Source organism: Panulirus ornatus, chromosome 1 (assembly GCF_036320965.1).
Source record: "Panulirus ornatus isolate Po-2019 chromosome 1, ASM3632096v1, whole genome shotgun sequence".
Classification (NCBI taxonomy): Eukaryota; Metazoa; Arthropoda; class Malacostraca; order Decapoda; family Palinuridae; genus Panulirus; species Panulirus ornatus.
Window position 1 is genome coordinate 33,833,222 of NC_092224.1, and position 26,127 is coordinate 33,859,348.

At 43.2% G+C, this 26,127-nt stretch overlaps 1 protein-coding gene across 2 annotated transcripts in view; it reads right to left on the reverse strand.

Annotated features, from left to right (window-relative positions):
* The window catches only part of 5-HT2A (5-hydroxytryptamine receptor 2A), a 533,377-nt gene that overhangs the window by 6,057 nt on the left and 501,193 nt on the right, over positions 1-26,127 (reverse strand). For both annotated transcript variants that reach the window (XM_071660360.1, XM_071660371.1), the window contains 2 exons: positions 21,021-21,138; positions 649-800 (listed from right to left, as the gene is read on the reverse strand). In XM_071660360.1, coding sequence (XP_071516461.1) covers positions 649-800; positions 21,021-21,138 — 270 coding nt within the window. The remainder of the gene's footprint in view (positions 1-648; positions 801-21,020; positions 21,139-26,127) is intronic.

Consider the following 26,127-nt stretch of genomic DNA (forward strand, 5'->3'; position numbering starts at 1 on the left):
CTGTATTGTTTAGCTTTTCATATTTGCTGCAGAGAGCGGTTTAGGTAGTGTGCTTACGAATGCCATCTTCTCACGAAGGAGGCGGTCTGATCTTAAATCAATTTCGTCATAAATAATTTGTCGACTACTCTCACAAGATGCTGGGATTCATCCCAGCTTGAAGAATCTAGTTGAAGTTATGGTTAGCTTTGGTTTCTGTAATTTATTTAACCCTACACCACTCTCTGGGCTTCGAAACCCTATTCAGTTCTGTCCAGGCCATTTAGGGTCTAACACTACAAGAGTAGGAAATACTACGAGGCTTAAAAAAGAAGACTATCAAAAACTATTATGTTTCCACACCAAGATTCGTCTCCTCTGGTAAAAAAAAAAGAAAAAAAATAACTACATACATTGAACAATTAGTCAGAAAGCATTGAGAAAGAGGACAGAACAAGTACCTTTTAAAGCAATTTTTTACACAGACACACACACACACACACACACACACACACACACACACACACACACACATACACACACGCAAAAAAGAGAATAATAAATATATTCACTGTTTCTATAAAGAATAAAGAAAGAGAAAATCCAATTATCAATGTGATTACGTAACTCCTCAACATAATTCAAAAACCTGAACCACTGTAGACCGACCTTCTTGCTGCTGCTCCTGGTCTTGAGCGGGTTCCGGATGCCAAGATAGCGTCCGAGGGAGATGGTGCACATGTGCATGATGCTGGACGTGCACGCCAGCACGTCACACGTCACGTAGATGTTGCACCACACCACCCCGAACGGCCAGTAACCTAACGTGTGGCAGAGAGGAAACTGGTGAGCAATGAACTGTGGAGATGTGAGAAATGTAATAATGACGATAATAATAATAATAATAATAATAATAATAATAATAATAATAATAATAATAATAATAATAATAATGATAATAATAATAATAATAATAATAATAATCATTATGATAATAATAATAATAATAATAATAATTATAATAATAATAATAATAATAATAATAATCATTATAATAATAATAATAATAATAATAATAATAATAATAATAATAATAATAATAATAATAATCATTATAATAATAATAATAATAATAATAATAATAATAATAATAATAATAATAATCATTATAATAATAATAATAATAATAATAATAATAATAATAATAATAATAATAATAATAATAATCATTATAATAATAATAATAATAATAATAATCATTATAATAATAATAATAATAATAATAATAATAATAATAATAATAATAATAATAATAATAATAATAATAATCATTATAATAATAATAATAATAATAATAATAATCATTATGATAATAATAATAATAATAATAATAATAATAATAATAATAATAATAATAATAATCATTATAATAATAATAATAATAATAATAATAATAATAATAATAATAATAATCATTATAATAATAATAATAATAATAATAATAATAATAATAATAATAATAATAATAATAATAATAATAATAATCATTATAAAAATAATAATAATAATAATAATAATAATAATAATAATAATAATAATAATAATAATCATTATAATAATAATAATAATAATAATAATAATAATAATAATAATAATAATAATAATATCAATTTGGTCTTTCGAATACGAGGGTTTTTCTAAGAACATTTGGAATATCTAAGTATCTCTCGTATAGTACAAGGTAGGCAATATGATCTAAACTCACAGCTGAGATATTCCCTATGATCATCTCAGTTCTATGATTTAGCTTTCCACAGAAAATCATGGGAAAGGAAATATGAAACATGATTATAAATAATAGGTCTAGGGACTCCAGACTTCCTTGACTGTACACACATTCATGACTTATGGATAAGACTGTTGGAAAGTTATCACTGTGGTGATGGGTATATAAGGAAATGAGAAGTCCGTGTAGCCTATACAGGCCAAGTAGGGAATGGAGCCAATAAGGTGGGAGTTGCGAACTTCATGAGAAACTCTACTGTGGCGCCCCGTCACATTTCACTTAAATAAGAGATGTGTCGATGACTTTACCTTGGGTTAGGAAGCTCTGTAGTACTGGCCCACATTAAAGAATTAATCCAATGTTAAATAAAAGAGCATCTGTACCTGAACATTGGATATATAAGAGGATTAACCTTCTCAGGAAACAGGTATAAACTGTTGCTTTCCTTCTTGAAGCCTTGAAAACGAATCTAACGCTATCTCAACACCATACAACTATGTCACCAGTTTGGAGCCTCTTATCTGGAGTGTGCAAATCCTTGACAGCTATTCAATAAAGGGTCAATAACATAAGTTAGAAAAGTAAAGCTTATGTTTAATTAGGTCAAAGAGTGTAGTATTTCTATAAGATACACTAAGTGTTTATACTTTAGTACACCCATAAGACAAAGAAAGTGGACAAGTAACTTGCAGAGAAATATAAACAGGGATGTGAGACCTGAAGTAAAGACGTCGTGTCGTATTTTTCCTTCTTCCTAACGAATGGAAAGATAAACAAAAGAACACAAAAGGAGCACTCGAGGATGGGGGGGAAAATGGCAGGTCTGCCATTACGGGACGTGAAAAATTCCCTCTCCCCCGAATGACAATGTTTACAGAGGGAAAACAGAAGGGAGTTTATTCTTTGTGAAGACAAACAGCAAGACTAAACTACATCTAATGAAAACTGATGAAAATGTAAGAGAGAATAAAAAAAGGAATCCAAGAGAAAGAAATGTAACTGGAATTATTTGTCTGGATTATGTTCGGTTAAAAAAATGGACCTATGGAATTATTTTTCTTCTGGATTATATTTTGGATGATTCATAATTGGAATAGAATTACCTACTGTAAAAATCTATGGAATTCATTTCAAATTGTGAAGAAAGTGTTAAAAACATAAAACCACTGCGTGAGAACCATTGCTGTTGCAAGTGACTTGTGGAAAGAAAAAGAGATCAGTACAATTAAGAGACGGGGCACAACGAATTAAGACCCCGTCCTCGTACAATACATACTGGTGATGATACAAGCACGCGAATACTGAGATTATAAGATGAAACCACCCACACACACACACACACACACACACACACACACCCACACACACACCCACACACACACCCACACACACACACACACACACACACACACACACACACACACACACACACATACACACACGTCTACTGAGACAGAGGTTAAGCACAAGTTTATGGGAGAAAAAAACTTCTTAAGAGAAGTATAATACCTAAACAAACTTTGTGTCTTGTTGCTACTAGACAGACAGCTTAGCCCTTTGTCAACAAACGCTTGGCCAGATTACATATATAAAAAAAAAAAAACTCTGGTCAAAATGTCATTATTTACGTTGCTTTTGAGCTTTGGTGTGAACAACGTAAAGGCTACAGCGAGAGAACAGTGCTGGACTGAACTTGTGTGGGAAGTTTATACAGTGAAACGCAGCCTCAAGAGAACGGCCATCATCAAGCGAAAACGAGACTGTAAAAGAAAAAAGAAAATGGAATTCGACTCGGTATGTAAACTTCCAACCAACTGAAGAAATATAACCTGACGTGTTCTGAGTTTCTTATCAAATCTACTTTATTATGAAACAGATCAAGGAGGAAGTTCAACCCCTGAAGCCTACAACCATTTCCCAGAAAGCACACTAGAGTTGCTTGCCATCTTTTAGCCTGTCCACACTATTCTAAACCATTGTTGATGTCAGTGTAAATACCAAGTCTTACGCAGGAGGGAGCATTCTCCTCCCTATCTCAGGATCGTTCCGTAATACAACTGTGCAAGTAACACATATGTGGTTTCCACACACACACACATATATATATATATATATATACATATACGAATAAAGTGTATATGAACGCGCTGTTGGAGCCTTGTATGATATATATATATATATATATATATATATATATATATATATATATATATATATATATATATATCAGTTCCCTTGCACCTACTTCATTCAACTCTGTTCCAGGAGTTACCAGTCTATCAGCATGATGTATGCAAGTTCATCACGAAGTTCCGAAACTTTAGATGGTGCATCTAAATTCATTGAAAGAAAAAAGCTTTCAGACTAACCTTTCTCGATATCCGCACCCACATCTTTATTCTTCTTCGCTCCATCTCAAATCACAGTTACTCTCAACATGCGCACGTCCCCCTCGATAATCTAACCATTTGCGGAAGGATGGCTTCACTACCGCTCCTGATCTCCAAACAGCAGAGCGAAAACAAACCACCTGACTCTCTCTCTCTCTCTCTCTCTCTCTCTCTCTCTCTCTCTCTCTCTCTCTCTCTCTTCTCTCTCTCTCTCTCTCTCTTCTCTCTCTCTCTCTCCAGTGCAAATCTTTCTATATTCGTATCCTCATTTCCCCGATCTTCCGTACCTTCTTACCCTTGTGTTGTACTCGGGTCTCTGTGTATGACCTCTCAAACCTCGTATACTTTTCTGAGTCATGTATCTCATTTTCTTCACCAAATGGCTGACAATTACAGCGATAGACCCCTTGGCCTTTTTAGCTTTTACTTGTTTTATTCCTCTTTTTTCAAAACAGTTCTCAAGGTTAGCTTTGTCACAGTCCACTTCTCCTCTGACACCTATATGTTATATATTCCACATCCTTCACGATATCTTTTTACGTTCTTGTCTCCTTCACCTCGACCTCTCGCTCCTCCACATCCCTGACTGTTCTCGTATTCGTTATCATTTGCTCCCTGATTCTATTTTCAAACTCCGTTCGTCCCTCACTCTGTTATATTTACCACAGCCTTATTCGGCTCTTCCCTCCTTCCTACCCCATCCCTTGCATCTTTTCATCCTGTGTCTTTCCAACCTCTCTTACGTTTGCATTAGTTCATCTAGCTTCGCTCCAAATTTTCTTCATTTTATTCACCCTTTCATTTCACTAACTCTTTCCATCTTATTTACCTTCACTTCGACACCTTTCACTAACTTCCTTAACCTATCGTAACCTCCTCAACCACCACAGTAATGACCGTGTCCATTTCTAATAAGTTTTGCTTGCCACGTTTCGTATCCATTTCAAATTGATGTCGTTTCCTAAATTCCTTTCTTGACAACTGCCCTGGATCCTCTGTGCCTCGTCAATTCCACTAACTTCCAGGCGTCTTCCCATCTCTCTCAACACAATCTGCCAACAGCACACATCAGTTGCAATATACCAGCTATATCCCCGTGCGTCCGTAAGCACTACCGTCAGCCTCCCGCTCTGCAAGGGTTTGTAGATGACAACAGCTCGACACCACAGTAGCCAGTCCTGTCCTGAGAGAGAGAGAGAGAGAGAGAGAGAGAGAGAGAGAGAGAGAGAGAGAGAGAGAGAGAGAGAGAGAGAGAGAGAGAGAGAGAGAGAGAGAGAGAGAGAGAGAGAGAGAGAGAGAGAGAGAGAATCAAAATCTTCAGCACAGATTAGATGTGTTGTTGGACGATCCATGAGGAAAGCAGAGTTGATCCTTGTTATTCATGTTCGTACGAGGAGTTCCGAGCAGAAATCAAAGTAGACCAGGGCAGGATACTGCTGCTATTGCATCAAGTTCCAAAACTGAAGAAGAGTATCAGAGAATAATACTGTAATTTCGGTTGGGAATACGAATAATCACCAGAGTGGATTTGCACGTGAACACTGTACTTCCCTGTACTTCCCAACGAGATGATTCAATGCAATAAGAAGCAACATCTAGGAGAAACAGAGATGTAAAATGAATGGAAAATAATATTTTAATTGTATCAAATCCCCTAATATCACGTCAGAACATTAAACGTCTATGAATCTCTCAGCAAGTCGAAGACGTGAGCCACACGACACAAGAGCATCGTAAGGCGTGAGCTGTGGTGGTGTCTTCCCTGAACATCAGCGCTTGAAGCAGATTCTCAAAGTCTTTATCTCAAACTAGCGCGTCATAAGTACACGTCCCGTTCTTACCCTAAGACTAGTATTAGCAAACACAAGATTCTTTCGACTCTAAGAGACCAGTGTCGCAATGCAGATACCCACTGTCTTACCCCACAGAACTAGCGTCTTTAAGCAGACGACGATCTGCTCCTCCCACAAAAAAAGTACGTCGTCGTAAGCAGACGACCTGGTTGGTCTGTGTGTGTGTGTGTCTTCCTCCAGAGACCAGCGTCGCAAGGAGACACTCGGGTCTTCCCCAGGGGCCAGAATGAGATGGCCTTCAGCCAGTCCAATTAGGAAGGTAATTCAATCGTCTTTTCTGCAATTACTCTACTGTGACTGGGTGCAAGGACGATCCAAAAGAAAATACGGGTATCTTTTTTTCTTCTTTTTGATATCAAATTAACGAGTGTGAAAGTAACTTTTCAGGAGACCAGATGCGGAGAATCCAAAAGCACCAGAAATGTCCCGGTGTCGGGTTTGCCGTTGCAGAAAAGGAGAATCTTTGAGACGTGCAAATTGTAGGGCTAACCAGGAATAGACTTGTCATTATCTATTTCATGTTTCTTGCAGATCATGGCAAGAAACTGGACCCAGGACCACCCGAAAATCTCAAGTCACACAGACAGAAAGACAAATGGGTACACAGACAGGCAGACCAACAGACAGACACAGATATAGTAAGGTACAAATACAAAGACATGGAAATGATCCATTTTCTATATCTGTTGATGTACTACTCTCTTTACCCCGACGTATTTCCATCTCTTTTTCCTTCTACATCGTCACAGCGATGACTGTGAGGCCATGAGTGAACTGATTAAGTTTGGGTCAGGAGAGGCCCAGCCCACATTCAAGCGTGACTTGAGTCAACAAGAGTCTGCAGCCAACCAGTTTATGAGTCAGGCAAAGTCAGGGGGTGGACGGGCGCGAGGCACTGTCGGGGTGAGGCAAGGTCAAGGTTGAGGCCAGAATCTCGAGTGAACTGGCAACAGGAGCGCGAGGCGAGGGTAAGAACGATCCAGTGTCAGGAGCGAGCGGAGGGTGACAATGAAACATTTTCTACTGCCGAAGGAACTTTCGGCCATTTTTGTACCACATCTTCCTCCACAAAATTAGATGCTGTATTTCTGGTTATTGATTCTCTCTCTCTCTCTCTCTCTCTCTCTCTCTCTCTCTCTCTCTCTCTCTCTCTCTCTCTCTCTCTCTCTCTCTCTCATTTGGAAATACGTCGCGAGCTTTCTTGTCGAAATTATCAAGCATTTTTTAGACTTAAGTCCTCTGAGTCTCGCACTATTATAATGATCTTTTTTTTGAAAAATTGATTCCGGATATATGAGGGTAAGTTTCTAAATCTCTTACTGATGGAATGAGTTTTGTTAGTCATCTTTGTACTCATTCTGGTCTTTCGTCGTCTTAGATTACACTATTAAAAATGTGATCTTACTAGCCATTGTAAAGTTTAGCCGTTGTGTCCCTTTTTGTGTTCTATATGCTGGACTTGAGCTCGCCAGGGTTGGAGATAGTTCATCATCTCTCACCTCATCTCACGTCATGAGCGGGGCCTGGAGCGTACCAGGGAGCAGCGAACACTCGACCTACAAACCCAGGTTCATCATCTGCAGACTACCTGACCCTGTTTTACCAATCACTCCTAAATGGACATCAAATTCGCATTGACTCGACGTTACTTCTGCATATCATGACTGACATGCTGTACACGTCACGATGGTCATGTCCACTGGATTGGCGTTGCCGCTGCGGAGGAATGGGGTCATCATCATCTTCGTATGACGTGGGGAGGTTCTCCGCCTCACGCGATGGTAATTTTCGTCGTCCGGGAGTCTAGTGATTCGCCATACCTCATTATGTCTATATTTGGAGCAAACTGGGAAATAAAACGGAATCAAAGGCTGGGTTTACCGTGATAAACCGGACTGCAGGAGGGAACTGGAGTAGATGATCGAGTTGGGGAGGGCGTGTTGGTGGGCGTGGTGGTGGTGTAGGGTGTGTGTGTGTGTGAGTGAGGGAGTGGTGGTACAGCCTGTATGGAGGTGTAGCTGTGTGAAACAAGGATGTGGACGGTGAGGAGCATAGGTCTGTGAACCAATGGAAGACCAAGGACACGTATGGAGGCTAAGTGAGGTGGTGTATGTGGGAGTAATTGCGAGAGACGCGGTCAAGAAGGGAAGGGGAGGGCACTGAATTTGATCACACTATCACAAGAGTACGATTAAGACACAAAACCATGGAAAGGAAATCCTACACTTGACTTAACGTTATTACAAGATTATATCAAATATAGATATTGATAAAAATCTACACACACACACACACACACACATACACACCAATGGGACAACCGTAGAACTTTCAAAACGTGGTTGTAAACACTCTTAGTCTGTTTCAACCTATATGTGGCTAATGACCACTTGCTCCCCTGGCCGATACTGAGCATCGGTTGCAGTCAACATATATCACTTTCATGGCTGCGTTGTGCCCACAAGACGACCCAACCAACATCTGGGAGCCGAATGTTATGATCTAAAGGCCGGTTACCACCATACCTGCCATACATCACACCAGACAATGGGTCATCATACTCGCTACTCCAAGACGGAGGTGATAAGCTTGGGTGGACGTATGTGTCAGATGAGATAATCTCGAAGGTCAGCACCATCACGAGGGTCTACCATCGCTTCCTACCGTCGCTTCCTCCCAGAAAGATTTGCAAGCTGAAATGCCCCGGGTGACATACCCTGGGTCTTCTTACTACAGCAACATTAACCTCGACGAGGCAGACTGGAACAAGAGTGGTTAGCAGAATACGAGATGCGAAGAAGCAAAAACAAAATGTAGCTGCCTTACGAACCAGCTACAGCAACTGGAAGACGGAATCCAACATCAGTCGGTGGCATCGGGAACTGTAGGAGTTCTCGAGACGTTTGAGCCAATTGACTCACTACTTTTCCTGCGGTGAAGAAGACGCTCAGTTTTCTCAGTAATTACCTTGCCATCGATCTGCTCGACGCCCTTATTTCAGCGTGGCTCAGTACGTAAAATAAGGAGCCGCTGAGACGCTACACATGTTCAAGGTAAAGCCCTTCATTAAACCCAGTGAGTTACGTATCAAACACTACCAGGAAGTCTCCTCCAGTCAAGCCACAACCCTGCACTCCAACATTGATCCTTCTCTCTTGACATCAAATCGCCATACTGACTGGAAGACTTCGATGTTAAGGAGACATCGAAGTCAACAACAAGCCGTCAGTCTTTCGCTGAGCCATGATCATCTGCCTTCACCCCTGCTATCCTGCGATCCCCAGTTTACCAGCTACCCGGCCGGAGAAACAGGACTGGTCAGAGAGAGAGAGAGAGAGAGAGAGAGAGAGAGAGAGAGAGAGAGAGAGAGAGAGAGAGAGAGAGAGAGAGAGAGAGGAGGAGGAGGATGCTATCATAGATCGTGCACAAGAGTGACCACTGAGATCTCTTCCTGGGGGCGCCAGAGACGGCGTTTCGAGGGTGGATAGTCGGGTGGGGGTGGTGGACGAGCCCAATTGGGAGTGACTGAAATTAGATTACATAGGTCGGGGGGAGACCCCTTGAGGGAGGCGGGAAGGGGTAATAATTGGAGTGAGAGGGTTCAGAGAGAGAGAGTGAGAGGGTTCAGAGAGAGAGAGTGAGAGGGTTCAGAGAGAGAGAGAGAGAGAGAGAGAGAGAGAGAGAGAGAGAGAGTCGCCATGATTAGTCACAAGTGGGGAATCGGAGATGAATACGGAATGAGGGGATGAGAGAGCAAGTAGGAAAAGCGTCTTTATTCGTCTTCGTCATAAGGCATTTAAACACTGCCGTTGTTTTTTGTAAAGTTTCATTCGCAACTGATGAGGCTGAAGCATATAACCGAAACATATGAATGTTTTTCTTTTTTTAGAGAAGATAAACAAAGAAGCCATAAGTCACCGTCTCTCTCTCTCTCTCTCTCTCTCTCTCTCTCTCTCTCTCTCTCTCTCTCTCTCTCTCTCTCTCTCTCTCTCTCAAGATAGTTACCAAACGGCGCCATCATAAAATAACATAATAACAGAGACCCCGCCTTATGAGACCTACAGCCCAGCCATTAGGACGTTGAAGAAAAATATAAATGACAGAGAGGAACGTTGGGACGACTATCCTCCAGAGAGATGATGGCTCGAGGTGTTAGCTCACACGACCAACCAGTTTCTTAAACCTGTGAGCACGACGGCGAGGCCCTTGAGTAAGACGGTGGGACACTTGGGTAGGATGGCCCAGCCTTATCTTAAACGGTGGGACGAAGGTCGAAAGTTCATATCCAAAGAGTCGTTCCGTCGTGTTCAAGGAGTATGCCGTCGTTCTTAAGGACTGCGTCGTCCAGCTGAAGGAGTGTGTCGTTCTTAAGAAATATGTCGTCCAGCTCAAGAGCGTAACAGAACCAGAACCTACAGCAATGAGGTTGTTAGGATTTCTCTTTTTTTAATAAAGACATCGCAAGGGAATGTCATCATTGATCACCAGAATGTATATTGCCACCTCAAACCTCCCATACGAGAAGAGATAAGCCGATAAGCACCTGATAACTGGTGTACTGTGCCACAGCTCCCTATTACACTGCTGAAGACAAGATATCTTGTGTTGAACGTCGTCTTACCAGTTCGATATCTGCATCGAAATCTTCATTATATGCCGGATTGAGTCACATGACTTGAGACTGTCATCCGTGATGGCTTGTAATGGCCAATGACAATCCAATTAGGGCCTCCTTTTGAAGCAGAGATTAGCCAGGTCGCTGGAGCAGTCTTAGTCAAACATCAGAGGTGATTATTCAGTCTTCAAAGACATGAGTTAGAGTAGCTGGCTGACCCTTCTATGGCTCCCAGGGATCAATCCCTCAGATCTCCAAATTAACCCAGGCATCACACACACACACACACACACACACACACACCTACACGCGCGCGCCTCCGTGGTGTAGTGGGGAGCATTACTGACCTTGAATGAGAACGAGGCAGGAACTGCTTAAGGTTCGAACACTGGGCGCTGCAACAAGAGTATAAAACTCTCTTCGCAACACACAAATAGCAATCACACACGCACTACACTCCCTTCGTTTTGCAAAATTGCATATTTCGATGGCTCTTTTTAACTCACGTGTGTAAGCTCTATGATCCTACAGGTTATCTGACGTGGACTACAAAGATGGGAGAGCACCATCCAAACTGAAATGGTACGAAAATACTAAGACCACTTGAACATCAGGTCAACAGTGAACACAATGGCTTGGTTAAAACTGACTTTACCGAGTGCCTTTGCCTCGCTCAACTCTCCTCACGCTGAGCATGAGGAGGTAGTATGTCGGAATGCATCTTCCCTGAACCCATGGTAATAACCCAACTCAAAATCATACCCCCGTGGATACCATTGCATAGCTAGGTTACCTAAACAAGCCAAGGTAGATGGAATCAGTCGATGAAGCCTCTCCTCTATGCCAGATAGTGTTGCCCGGCGACACTGATGCTGCGGCAGTCTGAGATGGACCCAAGGAGGAGGGTTTTACGGGCTAATCTCTGAAGACAGCCTGAATGTCGTCGTCGTCGACCCACCCCCGCCCTGCCGTCTTTTACGCACGAAGACCATGACACTTCGCTTACTGCACCTCAGGAATAAGCCAGCTCTCAGTCGCTTAAACAAGGTTGTCCGGTGACATCACGACACAAGGACGCAAGCTTTCGTCACGCATGGTTACTGCGTGACATCTTGTGTGTGTGTGTGTGTGTGTGACGACTTGACATCATCTGTGCGACGTCTTGACAGATTCTCTCTCGGGATGTCGCAACAGCGAGATAACCTTAGTACCTAATAAGAGTCCTAGCGAAGCTCGGGCCTTGGGTGAAGAAGATAATCACAAGAGGAAAATGTAAAAAAAAAAAAAGAAAAAAGAAAATAGAGGAAGAAGAAAACGAAGAAGGCAAATACACGGGGAAAAAAATATGGAGAATGACTGTATGGTGTATGTAGTGAGCAGTATTAATGCGAGAGAGAGAGAGAGAGAGAGAGAGAGAGAGAGAGAGAGAGAGAGAGAGAGAGAGAGAGAGAGAGAGAGAGAGAGAGAGAGAGAGAGAGAGAGAGAGAGATGTAACAGAGAAAGATTGCAATAAAAAAAACGTGTGAGGGAAAGTGGTGCAGAGAACGTGCGAGAGAATATAAAGTATGTGAAAAAGAATGTGAGTGTGAGAGAGTGGACGAGTAAGCGAGAAAGAGTATGCAAGAGACAGTGAGCAGGTGAGTGTATGAAAAAAAAAAATACTAGGATGAAAATGAACGCGGGAAAGGATGAAAAGAGCGTGAGAGAGTATAAAAGTGTGAGAATGTGAGGGAGAGATAGTGAGAGAGAGGATGTGAGTGAGAGTGTGAGAGAGAGATACAGGCGGTGTAAGATACTTCCAGGCGTCACTTCACAACGCTTGAGACGAGAGGCTGGTACTTCCCTGGGGCAGCTGCTGTCTACAACCTACCAACACGGTGGGTGTCAGATGCCCCCCCAAGGCATCACTATCAACACTCCTGAATCAGGAAGGCGGCCCTTCGCTGGGAGGCTGTTATCTTCATCCAACTACCACTATTAGCTATTTACTGCTTCATAAATAAGATAAGGAAACGTAGATAAATACGAGGAAAGTATAGTTCGGGAAGATTTCTCCTACCCTGATATTTTGGGGGGCGATGAACATCAGGAAGAATTCGTTTGAGGTTAGGAGATAAGATTAGATATACGAGGTTCTTTCATATAAATGAACTCGTAAAATTCCACTCAGGCTATTTACTGTGAAGCTAACAATTCATCAAAGGTATTTTGTTATCTCGATAAATGACTAACTGATACAAAGGACGTGTTTAGATCTCTGTCTTTCTTAGATCTTTAAATCCACAAACGTTTCAAGTGCTTTTTGTTTCAACCGCAAGAAGAAAACAAGACTTTTGCGAAAAAAAATACTGAGGCTGCTTTAAGACCCCACTGGGAACATGTCTCATCGTCGAGACCCCGTAGTGAAATCTGTGCCTGGGGCGTCGTGCTCCTGAAGGCGACCATGTGTATGTGTGTGTGTGTGTGAAGCGGGGATGGACTGGGCGAAGATGGGCATTACTGGCTGAGGGGCTGTGGCGAGTCCCGACCACGCAGGTCTGTCTGCATCCGTTACTGATGCTAACAGTGCAACTACCAACAACGTGGTACCGTTACCGTTGATGCCACTGTTGCCATCACAGTTGGTGGAGGCGATGATTAAAGTGGTGTTGCTGAGGGAACCTCCTATCAGCACCGCCATGGGCCTCCCCGCTGCTGTGAACAATGGGGTCCTCAAGCGTGTCCTGTGCCCACTAAGGTCTGGTTATGAGTGGCATCACTTCCAGCTGTTCCCTCCAGAAAGCCCCTCACACACACACAGCAGCACATAATTACATTATCCCCCGCCAACACAACACCGCAGCCTTGATACTCTTAGGTCACGCGTGAGACGTAATGGGATTAATCCTCCCGTTTGCCCTCCACTCATGACCGCCTTATGGGCTGAGCACAAATTCATTTCAGTCGAAAATATACATATATATATATATATATATATATATATATATATATATATATATATATATATATATATATATATAGATAACGGAGATATCAAAGGGGAGAGGGGAGGATGGGGTGATAACGGAGATATCAAAAAGGGGGATTCGATCTTTTGACCCTTCCTCTGGGGTGTCAAGGTCTTATATAGTGTGTGATGTGATATCATTTTCGTCTCCCACTTGCTGACGGCCACAGTCAGCTGCATCAGCTCAAACCGACCTTAAACATCACGAATTTTCCCCCATAAATGACCCCCCCTGACAAGATGAAAGGAACCGGACACACTTTCCTTCGAAAAGGAATTCTTCTCCGCAACTTTTGTGTCGGGGTCGTCTGGAAACAAAGTCAGTGCCGCTCTGCTGGAGACGACACCGATGAAATATGACTTCGTCTACTGTCGAAATTCCGCCGGGATTTGAGTGAGACAGGAGGCCTCCTTTTGTCTGAACCAGTCGCTCGATCTCCATTCTCAATCGCAGTCTCTGGTACGGATCAAGCCAAGGGTGAAGGAGCTCTACACAGGCCTTACTTTAACGTTCAGGGGAAAGGTACGAAGTGGTAAAGTTCAGACAGACTTAAATCAGCTTTCAATCCAGTGAGGTATGAGACTAATACAGCCAACACAGGGAGGCAAATTCGAACGAATCGAAAGACTTACATGTTCTCATATACTGTTGATCGAGATCCACTGAACATTCGGGCGAATTCCAATGAAAATCCTGAGATGCGGCAGAGCAGCATCCAGCCTCACACTCAACAACCCAGTGTGGCTGTAAGAGGGATGCTGGTATTAGCACGACCAGCATAACACTTGAACCCCAACTGATACAGAGAGTGACAGTCGGTCGTACATCACAGTCGGTCCTGCACTAAGATTAACGCTTTAATATTCAGCGCGACTCACCGGGTGAATGATTAAGCTGCAAACAACATTGCGAACGTCCTTTTCAGTGCAATTGTCAGTGTTTGATAAGACGTCGCCAAATGATTACTTCAGCATATACCTCCCTTCCTCTTTCCCTGATTTCCTATAATTTCTTGCCTGGCTATCCCTCCCTGGCTTTTCCTTGATCTTCCCTTTCTATCTTTTCTATATTTCTTTTCGCTCACTGTCCTTGGATTATCTCTGCACGTCTTCCCAGTTTACCTCACTGTTCTAACCCCTACATCTCTCGAACTAACATTCTTCTCTTCCTACGCCTACGACCCGTCTCCCCAGCTCGTAATTTCTATGCCTCCAAGAAAAGACAAGTGAAAAATGAGGACATGATGGCGTCTATTATCGAGTCAACAGAATATAAAAGAGTTCGGTGCTTCCCAGATTAATGTGTTTTCAAGCCGTTCTGAAGCTGCCCTTTGTTCGTCGCCTGTGAGAAGCTACGCTGTGCTCTGAGTAGCTCGAGTTAGCTTCGAAACGCCTCCGAGCTTCTTGATCCCCAACGTGTGTGTGTGTGTGTGTGTGTGTGTGTGTGTGTGTGTGTGTGTGTGTGTGTGTGTGTGTTCTCGATCGCAGAGACCATTATACTAGGAAAGCTTTCCAATATCTTTCCCTCAATTCATCCGTGGAGGGGACAACAGTCCACGTTTCTTAAAAGAGCTGGTGAGGATAATTACGGTCAAGACAAAATTACGTCTTCAGAACCGCTCGTTTTATTCGTTCGTATCGTCTCCCTTCTTGTATTCTGTCACGAAAACAAAATAAACAGAACTATAGTTTAAAACCTGGTACCCCAGCGGGCGGAGGTTACCGGCGAACTGGAGCATCTGCGTCAACTATGTCAAGCTACATGGACCGTAATGGATCAATTCAGGGCTCTGGACGACCTCCTCCATGCCAACCTCTGGAGGCCAGATCTCCGCTAATCTGGACGAGTTGGACGAGAAGTTTCACTCCGTCTCGGCCTCTCGCTCCGGCAAGTGAACCCTGATTCGTTTTCATCGATCTACACCTGAACCTCTACGCTATTTACTTCTCCCCGCGTTGACTTGTGGTGCACCAGCCGAACCCGGCGCTACTTTACTCCTTAAATCTTTTATTCATTCCTGTGACCCGATGTTTCTCTCTCGGCTGCTTCAGCTGGATGCTTGGCAACCAACCACCACCCTCTCGTTGCTACTCCTATCACTTATATTACTACCGTTGCCTCACTGCTATCGTTCCCTACTCCACCTCTGCTGCTGGGGGTGCTGCCGCTGTCACTAGCTCCCGGTGTTACTTCCGCGTTATTCGTTGCTGTTCCTGTTTACTTCTCCCTCTGCGGCACGTATCTTGCTTTCTCCCTCTGCAGCACGTATCTTGCTTTCTCCCTCTGCAGCACGTATCTTGCTTTCACCCTCTGCAGCACGTATCTTGCTTTCACCCTCTGCAGCACGTATCTTGCTTTCTCCCTCTGCAGCACGTATCTTGCTTTCACCCTCTGCAGCACGTATCTTGCTTTCACCCTCTGCAGCACGTATCTTGCTTTCACCCTCTGCAGCACGTATCTTGCTTTCACCCTCTGGCGATCGTATCTTGTTACTACCAATAGTATTCTAACTCATCTGTTGTTGCTGCTTCTGGTATTTCCCTCCCCGGCTACTGCCCCTTTCTTGTCCTGTTTTGATGAGTTCCTGTTGCCGCTATGATAATTCCGCTGCCGCTCCTGCCGTTCATAATGCTACATCTACGGTCAGTACGGGATCCGGAGTCTATTGGGCCTCGGTGAACCCCTCCCTCCGCCAACCTCCCCCTCATTAAAACACGTTAAGAACTTTCCACTTCCTCACTGCTTCTGGCTGTCGTTGTAAAAAGCTTCCCCTGCTCCAGTGGTTCTTCTTGATCTGCGGTACCGCACCAACTGTGGTACGCGGGAGCCCTCCATATGGTACATGATATCAGTCATGCAAGTTTTGTGGTACATTATACAAGGTTAAGAGACGGGGGCCAGCACGGGTGTAAAACTCTCCCCCCTAGCAACACACAGAGAGTAATGACACACATGTGTGGTGTAGCGGTCAGCGTCGCTGACTATGAATCACGCAAGGGCCTGTTTGAGTTCGAATCCTTACGTGGCTGGAAGGCCACAGCAAATCCAGCTGTTTATCCTCTCCTCGGAAGCTAGTCGATAAATGGGTGGCTGGCTTAGGCTAGTGTGTGTGTGTGTGTGTGTGTAAATATAGGAGTAAACACGTACATATACAGGGTTAAGAGACGAGTAAACACGAGTGTAAAACTCTCTTCCCCTAAAACACACACACACACACACACACACACACGCACGCATAATCACTGATAGACAAATACATTCGAGGTAAATTACTTTGCAATTCTAAACAATTACGCAGATTTATGATATCCTACCAACCCTTTTATTGCCAATTGACCCAGGATCACCCAGCGGGGTCCTTACGACCGTAAAACACCGCGAAGAACGGCAAAGACCGACCGTAGAGTAGGTAGGAAGGTATGTATGTATTGGGCACACGAACCATCCCAACCAGTGAACCCAGGGGCATCACCTTGTACGAAACTAAGGACCTTCAGACGCAGTCAGAGCGGAGAGCGGCGGGTCCCGTGATCCGCGCGCGTTGCCCTGAGTTGATGTGGATCGTATACAGACGTAGCCGGGTGTGTGTGTGTGTGTGTGTGGGTAATGCGCACGGCTGCTACCCTGGCTTGTTGCTCGTTGGGTAAACGTCTGTGGATGCGTCTGGGGAATATTCACGAGGGTCGTTCAGTGCTCCGGTCCAATCCTGTGGTATGGGTGGAACTAAGAGGACATGCAGGATATGAACGTGTGTGTGTGTGTGTGTGTGTGTGTGTGTGTGTGTGTGTGTGTGTGTGTGTGTGTGATTATTTTTGTCCAGTATTTCAGAAGGGGAGTTCCACCATCCATCTCACCCATACATTTCTATCGAACATTTTTCTTTTTATTCATAATTTCTCTTCACTGATGTTAGCACTGTCTTCCCCAACCTCAGCTTCCTCCACACGTCCACTCACTTACTCCACACGTCCCTCACTTACTCCACACACGTCCCTTACTTACTCCACACACGTCCCTTACTTACTCCACACACGTCCCTTACTTACTCCACACACGTCCCTTACTCCACACACGTCCCTCACTTACTCCACACCCGTCCACTCGTCTATTGCTATCTGTCTCCACACACCATTCCCACCTCCTCCTTAATTTCGCTGCTGCTCACTCAATACATCTTTCCACTGAAGAACTCAACACTGTAGGAGCTTAAAGAGCGTTCCATATTCTCTCTTTACGCCACAAAAAAACATTCTAGGGTAAACTTAACTAAAAAGTCTTTGTCTCTTCAATCATATTCTTGACCTTCATCACCATTTATTGACGTATTTCGCTGGACACTTTCAGGGTTTATTTGGTATTTTCTCCTCAAACGTTGAGATAGATAGATAGATAGATAGATAGATAGATAGATAGACAGAGAGAGAGAGAGAGAGAGAGAGAGAGAGAGAGAGAGAGAGAGAGAGAGAGAGAGAGAGAGAGAGAGAGATGCGTCCTCTGACTCGGCCTGAAGCGAAGTCGTAAATTTGTCACTGAAAATTCCCTCGGTCGCGTGCCTCGAGGTAGTCCCGACGCTGACTGTGGTAAAAATGGTTCTTATTCTGACAATTTTTTCGGTGATGAAATACATCAACACACAGACACACGCACACACACACAGACACACACACACACACACACACACACATATATATATATATATATATATATATATATATATATATATATATATATATATATATATATATATATATATATATATATTATCTTAAACTTAGTAATCTAGCTTCTTCTTTCCCCACTCCGATCACGATTTCAACAACTTCAAACCATCCTGCAGATAATAGCACTCTTGTATGTTCCGTACCTCACCTACGAGCTTGGTAACACTTAATATCGCAAATTACGACTAAATTCCTTATGACAAACCATTTAGGTGAAGCCCAAGGAAAGGAAAGCAAAAGTAAAGACTCCTCAAATACACGTTCTATGCTGGGTCTCCTAAAAATAGCGTTCGATCCCTTTTTAAGATCGTCCTCTGTTACCAGAATGCGTTACCAGCTTCAGCTTACTGTAAGGGACGGAATCAAACACCTTCTTACTTATCGAAATGTTCATTGCCAAGGCCAGCTCCAGTACAGCTGGAGGCTGTGAAAACATCTTTGATAAATTCTCTTTAAAAACTTCGCCTTCGTTTCTGAATGTCCTCCACGTCAGTTGCACCTCCACCTCAAATTATCAATTTAATCGTATTTCTTTTTTTTCTGGTCAGACAGTTTGCCTGGGCTGAATCTTCGGAAAGGTTTCGAGAGATCCTTAAATATATTTCAGTGATCTCTTCGTATCTCATTCATTCGTCTTATGTTATTTTACTAAATTCGGTCCTGTTATTCATATACCTTTCTTATGTTGCCATGTTACTGTCCTTTATATGTCCTCCATGGCTTATCAAAATTCTAGCTAGGTTCCAGGCACTGTTTACAGGGCTATTCTATTTCTCTTACTATCCCTCTAACCTCCACAGTTAGCAACTGTTTGAGCAGCTCTTTCATTCTAGGATTGGGAACAAGAAAGGTTGCAAAGCTGTTTTCTTCGCAAGCTCAGAAGTACGGTTTTATATTTCTCGCCTCCGAAGAAAGACATTCAGTCCGACCTAGTTCACGCGACTCTTATCTCATATCGATAGAGCCAGGACTTTTCCCCTTAGGAACCCCATGTTTTCCCTACAGTCTCAGTGCATCCGTTGTTTTCCCAAATGAAGCTAAAGAGTTGGTGCTTTCAAATTCCAAAGATGATTTGTCTGTAAAACCGAGACTAAATCACTGGCGGTCTGATTATTTAGGTCTCTTGTCAACGCTGACTTCCCTTCATCATTCGTGCACACAGTATCATATTTAGCCTGTTAGTTAAACAGAGACAGGAATGCACGGAACCCAAGAGTATGGAATGGGTTAACACAGTCACAGAGTCACTTAGATGGTGTGTGTGTGTGTGTGTGTGTGTTGCTGGATAACGTTTTCCATGTTAGGTGGTGGAGCAGCCGTTTCTGAAGACAGGCAAGACACCTTTAATCATCTTCCCCTCATACAAGTGTGAAGGTGATCTCCCTGCCCCCTCATCAATAGCATTTTCTTCTGTCTCCAGTTTTCCACACACTGGCAAGAAAAACTTCGAATCCTAAGGCTTCATGATAATTGCTTCCTCATTACTTTCAATATACTGTTTCTATGAGAGGGCTTCTCTGTTAGACTGAGCAGTATTCGAACTAATTCTTTTAATTAGAAGAATTTTTTGACCAAGTTCTGGAAGGATACAGACATATAACCGTCACCTCTGAAATACCAAGGGATCCTCCTACTGCTGGGGCAAGTCTACGCCTTTTCTATCTACAATTTCCTGTTGCTAAAGTGCTTTTTTAGTCGTTTCAGAAAGATGTGTTTTTTTTCCCTCAGGACTGTCCGTTGTTCTTGGATTTCTTCAATCCATTCTTTCTTCTCTCGGATTTCTATTCCTCACTGACTCGGTGTGTTCTTCCATCTAAGCAACATTCTTGGATTTCTTCAATCCATTCTTCTCTCTGATTTCTATTCCTCATTGACTCGCTTTGACGTGGCTTTCTAACTCATTCTTCTGTCATCCTGTCACATGCTAGCTGAACTCCGGTCATGAACCCATTGTTTAGCTGGTCATCCACTCTTCATATCTTCATTTAATCTAAGAGTTCTCATCTTTCGCTACATTGATGTTATTTCTTTCTAGAATTTCGTCCTTACTCAGGTTCAGTAATGTCAGAGGTTGGTTGTTGCAGATCATCAAGGATGATCAAGCTTCGAAACTTAACACGTTCAAGTTTGACTCAGATGTGTGTGTGACGAGCTCTACCACAGTTTATCAGCCTAATCGTTTCGTCGGCCATAGATTGCCAGCTCGATGGAATTATGGAAATGTTTCCGACGATTCTCAGGTAATCACATTTCCAGCGCCACTTGTTGTCCCATCCCAATAAAAAAAAGAATATCATTGAGAACTTGCGACTTTATAGCGATAGCTACTTCTCCTAGAATGGATTTCCAGTTGTGAACACTCTTGCCGCCTTTCATGTTCTATCCATACCAGGGGCTAATATTAGCTCCCCTCCTCCCTGCGTCGTCTCCTTCCTCCTATGCTTCCTGGTGAAGTTACCCCTTTGGAAAATTTCTCCTCGGCACGATCCCCTTCCAACTCATCCAGACGCCACTACATATTTATGCCCTCTCTCTCAATTCTCCCACATCCTCCTCTTCCTCCTCTCGCATCTCAACACGTCCCTTCCTTCCTCCCTTCCTTCCTTCCTTCTCCTCCCCTTCATCCCGCTTATCTCCCCAAGACACCGTCAAAGGAAGTGGTACTTACCGAGGAAGCCGGCGATGGCTCCGAAGGGCATGACCACCAGAGAGACGAGGAGGTCTGCCACCGCCAGGGACATGAGGAAGTAGTTGGTGACGTTGTGCAGGCGTCGCTCCAGGCAGATCTGTGGAATGGGGGAAGAGCAGTGAGTGGCGGGGCTGCGAATGGCAGAGAGGAGGGGACTGGTGAGTGGCGGGGGTGGAGTGGTGAATGGGTAGTGAGGACAGGACTGGTAGGGGGTGAGGCTGGAGTGGTGAATAGTAGAGAGGAGGGGACTGGTAGGTGGCGAGCGTTGGTAGGGACTAAGTGGCGAGATTCTAGGCATTTTTCCATGAAGGTGAGTGGCGCGGATGGAGTGGTGAATGGGTAGCGAGGGGACTGGTGGGTAGGGGCGGTGGTAGAGACTAAGTGGAGAGATTCCAAGCATTTCCATGTAGGGGACGGGTCGCGGGTGGAGTGGTGAATGAGTACAGAGGGGACTGGACTGGTGAGTGAGGACTAAGTGGCGAGATTCCAGGCATTTTTCCATGAAGGGGAGGAGAATTACCGGTTGAGTGGCGTGTAGGAGGAGGAGGAGGAGGAGGAGGAGGAGGAGGAGGAAACTGAGTGGTGACGGGATGGTAAACAGAGCGGGTCTTCGAAGCGGACGCGTTCCTGAGCAAAATCTCTGCTGAGGGGGAAAACAAAGAATCTATGACTGGTGACGTAGAAGTGGTGGGTGGTGGAGAGGATCCAGTAGTCTTCAGGGGGATTCTTTAGCAGGTTCTCCTGAAAAACATTCAGCGAGAGGAGGGAGACCCAACCAGCGAATGGTGAAAAGCGAGGTAAGAGAGAATAGTGAGTTTGGGAAGAAATTCCATAGAAAACGGTCTGAATATGAATATAACATCGTACCTAGAACACGGCTGAACGTAGTGTAACCTCGAACTTGAGCAGGGCTAATAAAAGCTCTTAAGCCCTAATGCTCTTAAACGCTATCGAATCTTACTACTCTTAAATGCTATCGATCTGCTGCATTTCAGGGTATCTATCGTCAGCGCCCTCTGGAGGCGAGGGGAGAGCTGTTGAACAGTGAGGGGGGGGGAAATGAGGCTATTTTTGTGAATGGGGTGAGGGCAGGTCGTTTCTGCAGGGAGATGTGTGGTGAGGGGTAATATGGGAGTGGAGAGAAAAATTGATATATATGAGAGAGAGAGAGAGAGAGAGAGAGAGAGAGAGAGAGAGAGAGAGAGAGAGAGAGAGAGAGAGAGAGAGAGAGAGAGAGAGAGAGAACCGGTGGCTTCAGGAGGATCTCCAGGACGTAAAATGGTGGGCAGGATGGAAGGACTAGAGAGGGGAGAGTGGTGAATGATAGGGGAGAACCGGTAAGTGGTGGAGGAAACTGGCTACGTGGTGGAGAAGACTGGGTAAGCGGGAGATGACAACTAACAGGTGGTGGTGGAGAAGAGGTAAGGTGTGGTGATCAAGGACACGGAGAGAGAGAGAGAGAGAGAGAGAGAGAGAGAGAGAGAGAGAGAGAGAGAGAGAGAGAGAGAGTGAATGGGGCAAGACAAGTGTATGACTTTCTTCCCGTCACACACAAATGATAATCATAAAAAGCGATAAAACACACTTACACACACAAAACAAATATCATTATTACTTTTACTATCATTATTATTATCATTATTATTATTATCATTATTATTATTATTATCATTATTATCATTATTATTATCATTAATCTTTGTTATCATCATTATTATCAATATTTTCTATCAATATTATTGTTATCAGTAGTAATAACATTATCATTATGATAATTACCATTATCATTATTATTATTACTATCATTATAATTATATTCATTATCATTAATAATAGCAAAAGCAGTAACAGTGGTACTAGTAGTAGTAACAGGAGAAGTTGTAATAGCAGTAGTAATAGTAATAGTAGTAGTAGTAGTAGTAGTAGTAGTAGAAGCAGTAGTAGTCGTGGTAGTAGTAGCAAGTTTTACACACAAGTCTACGTCACCTACAAATCACTGTTCAACAGCCAATTAAGCAATTCGAGGCCCCAATGTTGCTGTCTACAGCCTCGGAGAGCAAGGCCTATGTGTTCCTCATCCAGTCTGCTTGTACACCTTCAACATGACTCTCTTAGGAAGGTGAACGCCTTCTGACCCCTCCCATCTCCCACTGGGCGATACATCATCCCCTTATTTCTTCTTTTCTTAATTGATGAGACGGCACGGGCAGTTCTGGCCCTAATCAAGGCCATCCCATTAACGCAATAATATATATATATATATATATATATATATATATATATATATATATATATATATATATATATAATATAATTTTCCGAAAGAAGGAACAGAGAAGAGGGCCAAGTGAGGATTTCCTTCAAAGACCCAGTCCTCTGTTCTTAACGCTACCTCGCTAACGCGGGAAATGGCGAATAGTATGAAATATATATATATATATATATATATATATATATATATATATATATATATATATATATATATATATATACGAATAAAGTGTATATGAACGCGCACCTTCATAGAACCTTCATATATATATATATATATATATATATATATATATATATATATATATATATATATATATATATATATATATATATATATATATTTTTTTTTTTTTTTTTTTTTTTTTTTTGCTTTGTCGCTGTCTCCCGCGTTTGCGAGGTAGCGCAAGGAAACAGACGAAAGAAATGGCCCAACCCACCCCCATACACATGCCCTGATTCAATCCACCGACAGCACGTCAACCCCGGTATACCACATCACTCCAATTCACTCTATTCTTTGCCCTCCTTTCACCCTCCTGCATGTTCAGGCCCCGATCACACAAAATCCCCTTCACTCCATCCTTCCACCTCCAATTTGGTCTCCCCCTTCTCCTCGTTCCCTCCACCTCCGACACATATATCCTCTTGGTCAATCTTCCCTCACTCATCCTCTCCATGTGATCAAACCATTTCAAAACACCCTCTCTTGCTCTCTCAACCACGCTCTTTTTATTTCCACACATCTCTCTTACGCTTACGTTACTTACTCGATCAAACCACCTCACACCACACATTGTCCCCAAACATCTCATTTCCAGCACATCCATCCTCCTGCGCACAACTCTATCCATAGTCCACGCCTCGCAACCATACAACATTGTTGGAACCACTATTCCTTCAAACATACCCATTTTTGCTTTCCGAGATAATGTTCTCGACTTCCACACATTCTTCAAGGCTCCCAGAATTTTCGCCCTCCCCCACCCTATGATCCACTTCCGCTTCCATGGTTCCATCCGCTGCCAGATCCACTCCCAGATATCTAAAACACTTCACTTCCTCCAGTTTTTCTCCATTCAAACTCACCTCCCAATTGAATTGACCCTCAACCCTACTGTACCTAATAACCTTGCTCTTATTCACATTTACTCTTAACTTTCTTCTTTCACACACTTTACCAAACTCAGTCACCAGCTTCTGCAGTTTCTCACATGAATCAGCCACCAGCGCTGTATCATCAGCGAACAACAACTGACTCACTTCCCAAGCTCTCTCATCCCCAACAGACTTCATACCCGCCCCTCTCTCCAAAACTCCTGCATTCAACTCCCTAACAACCCCATCCATAAACAAATTAAACAACCATGGAGACATCACACACCCCTGCCGCAAACCTACATTCACTGAGAACCAATCACTTTCCTCTCTTCCTACACGTACACATGCCTTACATCCTCGATAAAAACTTTTCACTGCTTCTAACAACTTGCCTCCCACACCATATATTCTTAATACCTTCCACAGAGCATCTCTATCAACTCTATCATATGCCTTCTCCAGATCCATAAATGCTACATACAAATCCATTTGCTTTTCTAAGTATTTCTCACATACATTCTTCAAAGCAAACACCTGATCCACACATCCTCTACCACTTCTGAAACCACACTGCTCTTCCCCAATCTGATGCTCTGTACATGCCTTCACCCTCCCATATAATTTGCCAGGAATACTCAACAAACTTATACCTCTGTAATTTGAGCACTCACTCTTATCCCCTTTGCCTTTGTATATATATATATATCCTAGCCTGAGTCAGGTACCCATTATGCCGACCAACCTCTGAGGATGAATGAACAGATGGGCTGACTGTGGACAGACTTCCGCAACAACCAGGATTCGAACCGATACGCTCGAACCCTGGGCGGCCCGTGAATGCGTCACGGTCAGGAACGCTATACCGCTACACACACCACGGAGGTCCATTTGCCGTTATGACCGAAAAAACACGATAACGATACGAAAGATAAGCCAAAGTGAACGAACCATCAAACCTCGATTCTGAATATCTGAAGACGACGGGGCGAGGGAAGGAGTCCAGGTGTGCTGGAGGCGCCGCAGTTGGGTAGCAGTCCCGTGCGTTGAGACCAGACGACTGGCATGACCGATCACGCCAACGGCTCCACAGCTGCTCACGGGACAGTCTTGCGTGACGCACGGCATTGCTACCTGCGAACGTGCTTGTAACGAGGGTGCGAGGCCGTGATTGTGAGAGAGGGAGGGAAGAGGGAGGAGAGAGAGGGAGGAGGAGAAGGGAGGAGAGAGAGTGGGGTGTCATTCTCTCTCTCTCTTTCTGTGATTAACTGTTTCTCTTTACCTTTCCATGTCGCTGGTCGTGACCGACACATGGCAACGAGGGGGGGGGGGGGGGGGGTAAAGCTGATAATCATTTACTCTTTTCCCTTAATTGATGAGTTTTTTTGTAACACTCCCCGTCGTCGAATCTGTTCCTTTGAGTTTATCTTACTTTGAGTTATCGTTTTTCCTTTCTTACTTTGTTATCTTTTCCTTTCTTACTTTGAGTTATCTTTTTTCTTTCTTATTTGAGTTATCTTTTTCATCTTTTTTACTTTGAGTTATCTTTTTCATCTTTCTTACTTTGAGTTATCTTTTTCCTTTCTTACTTCATCCTTTTTCTTTCTTACTTTGAGTTATCCTTTCTTAATGAGTTATCTGTTTTTCTTTCTTACTTTTCCTTTCTTACTTTGTTATCTTTCTCTTCCTTTCTTACATTTGAGTTATCTTTCTCCTT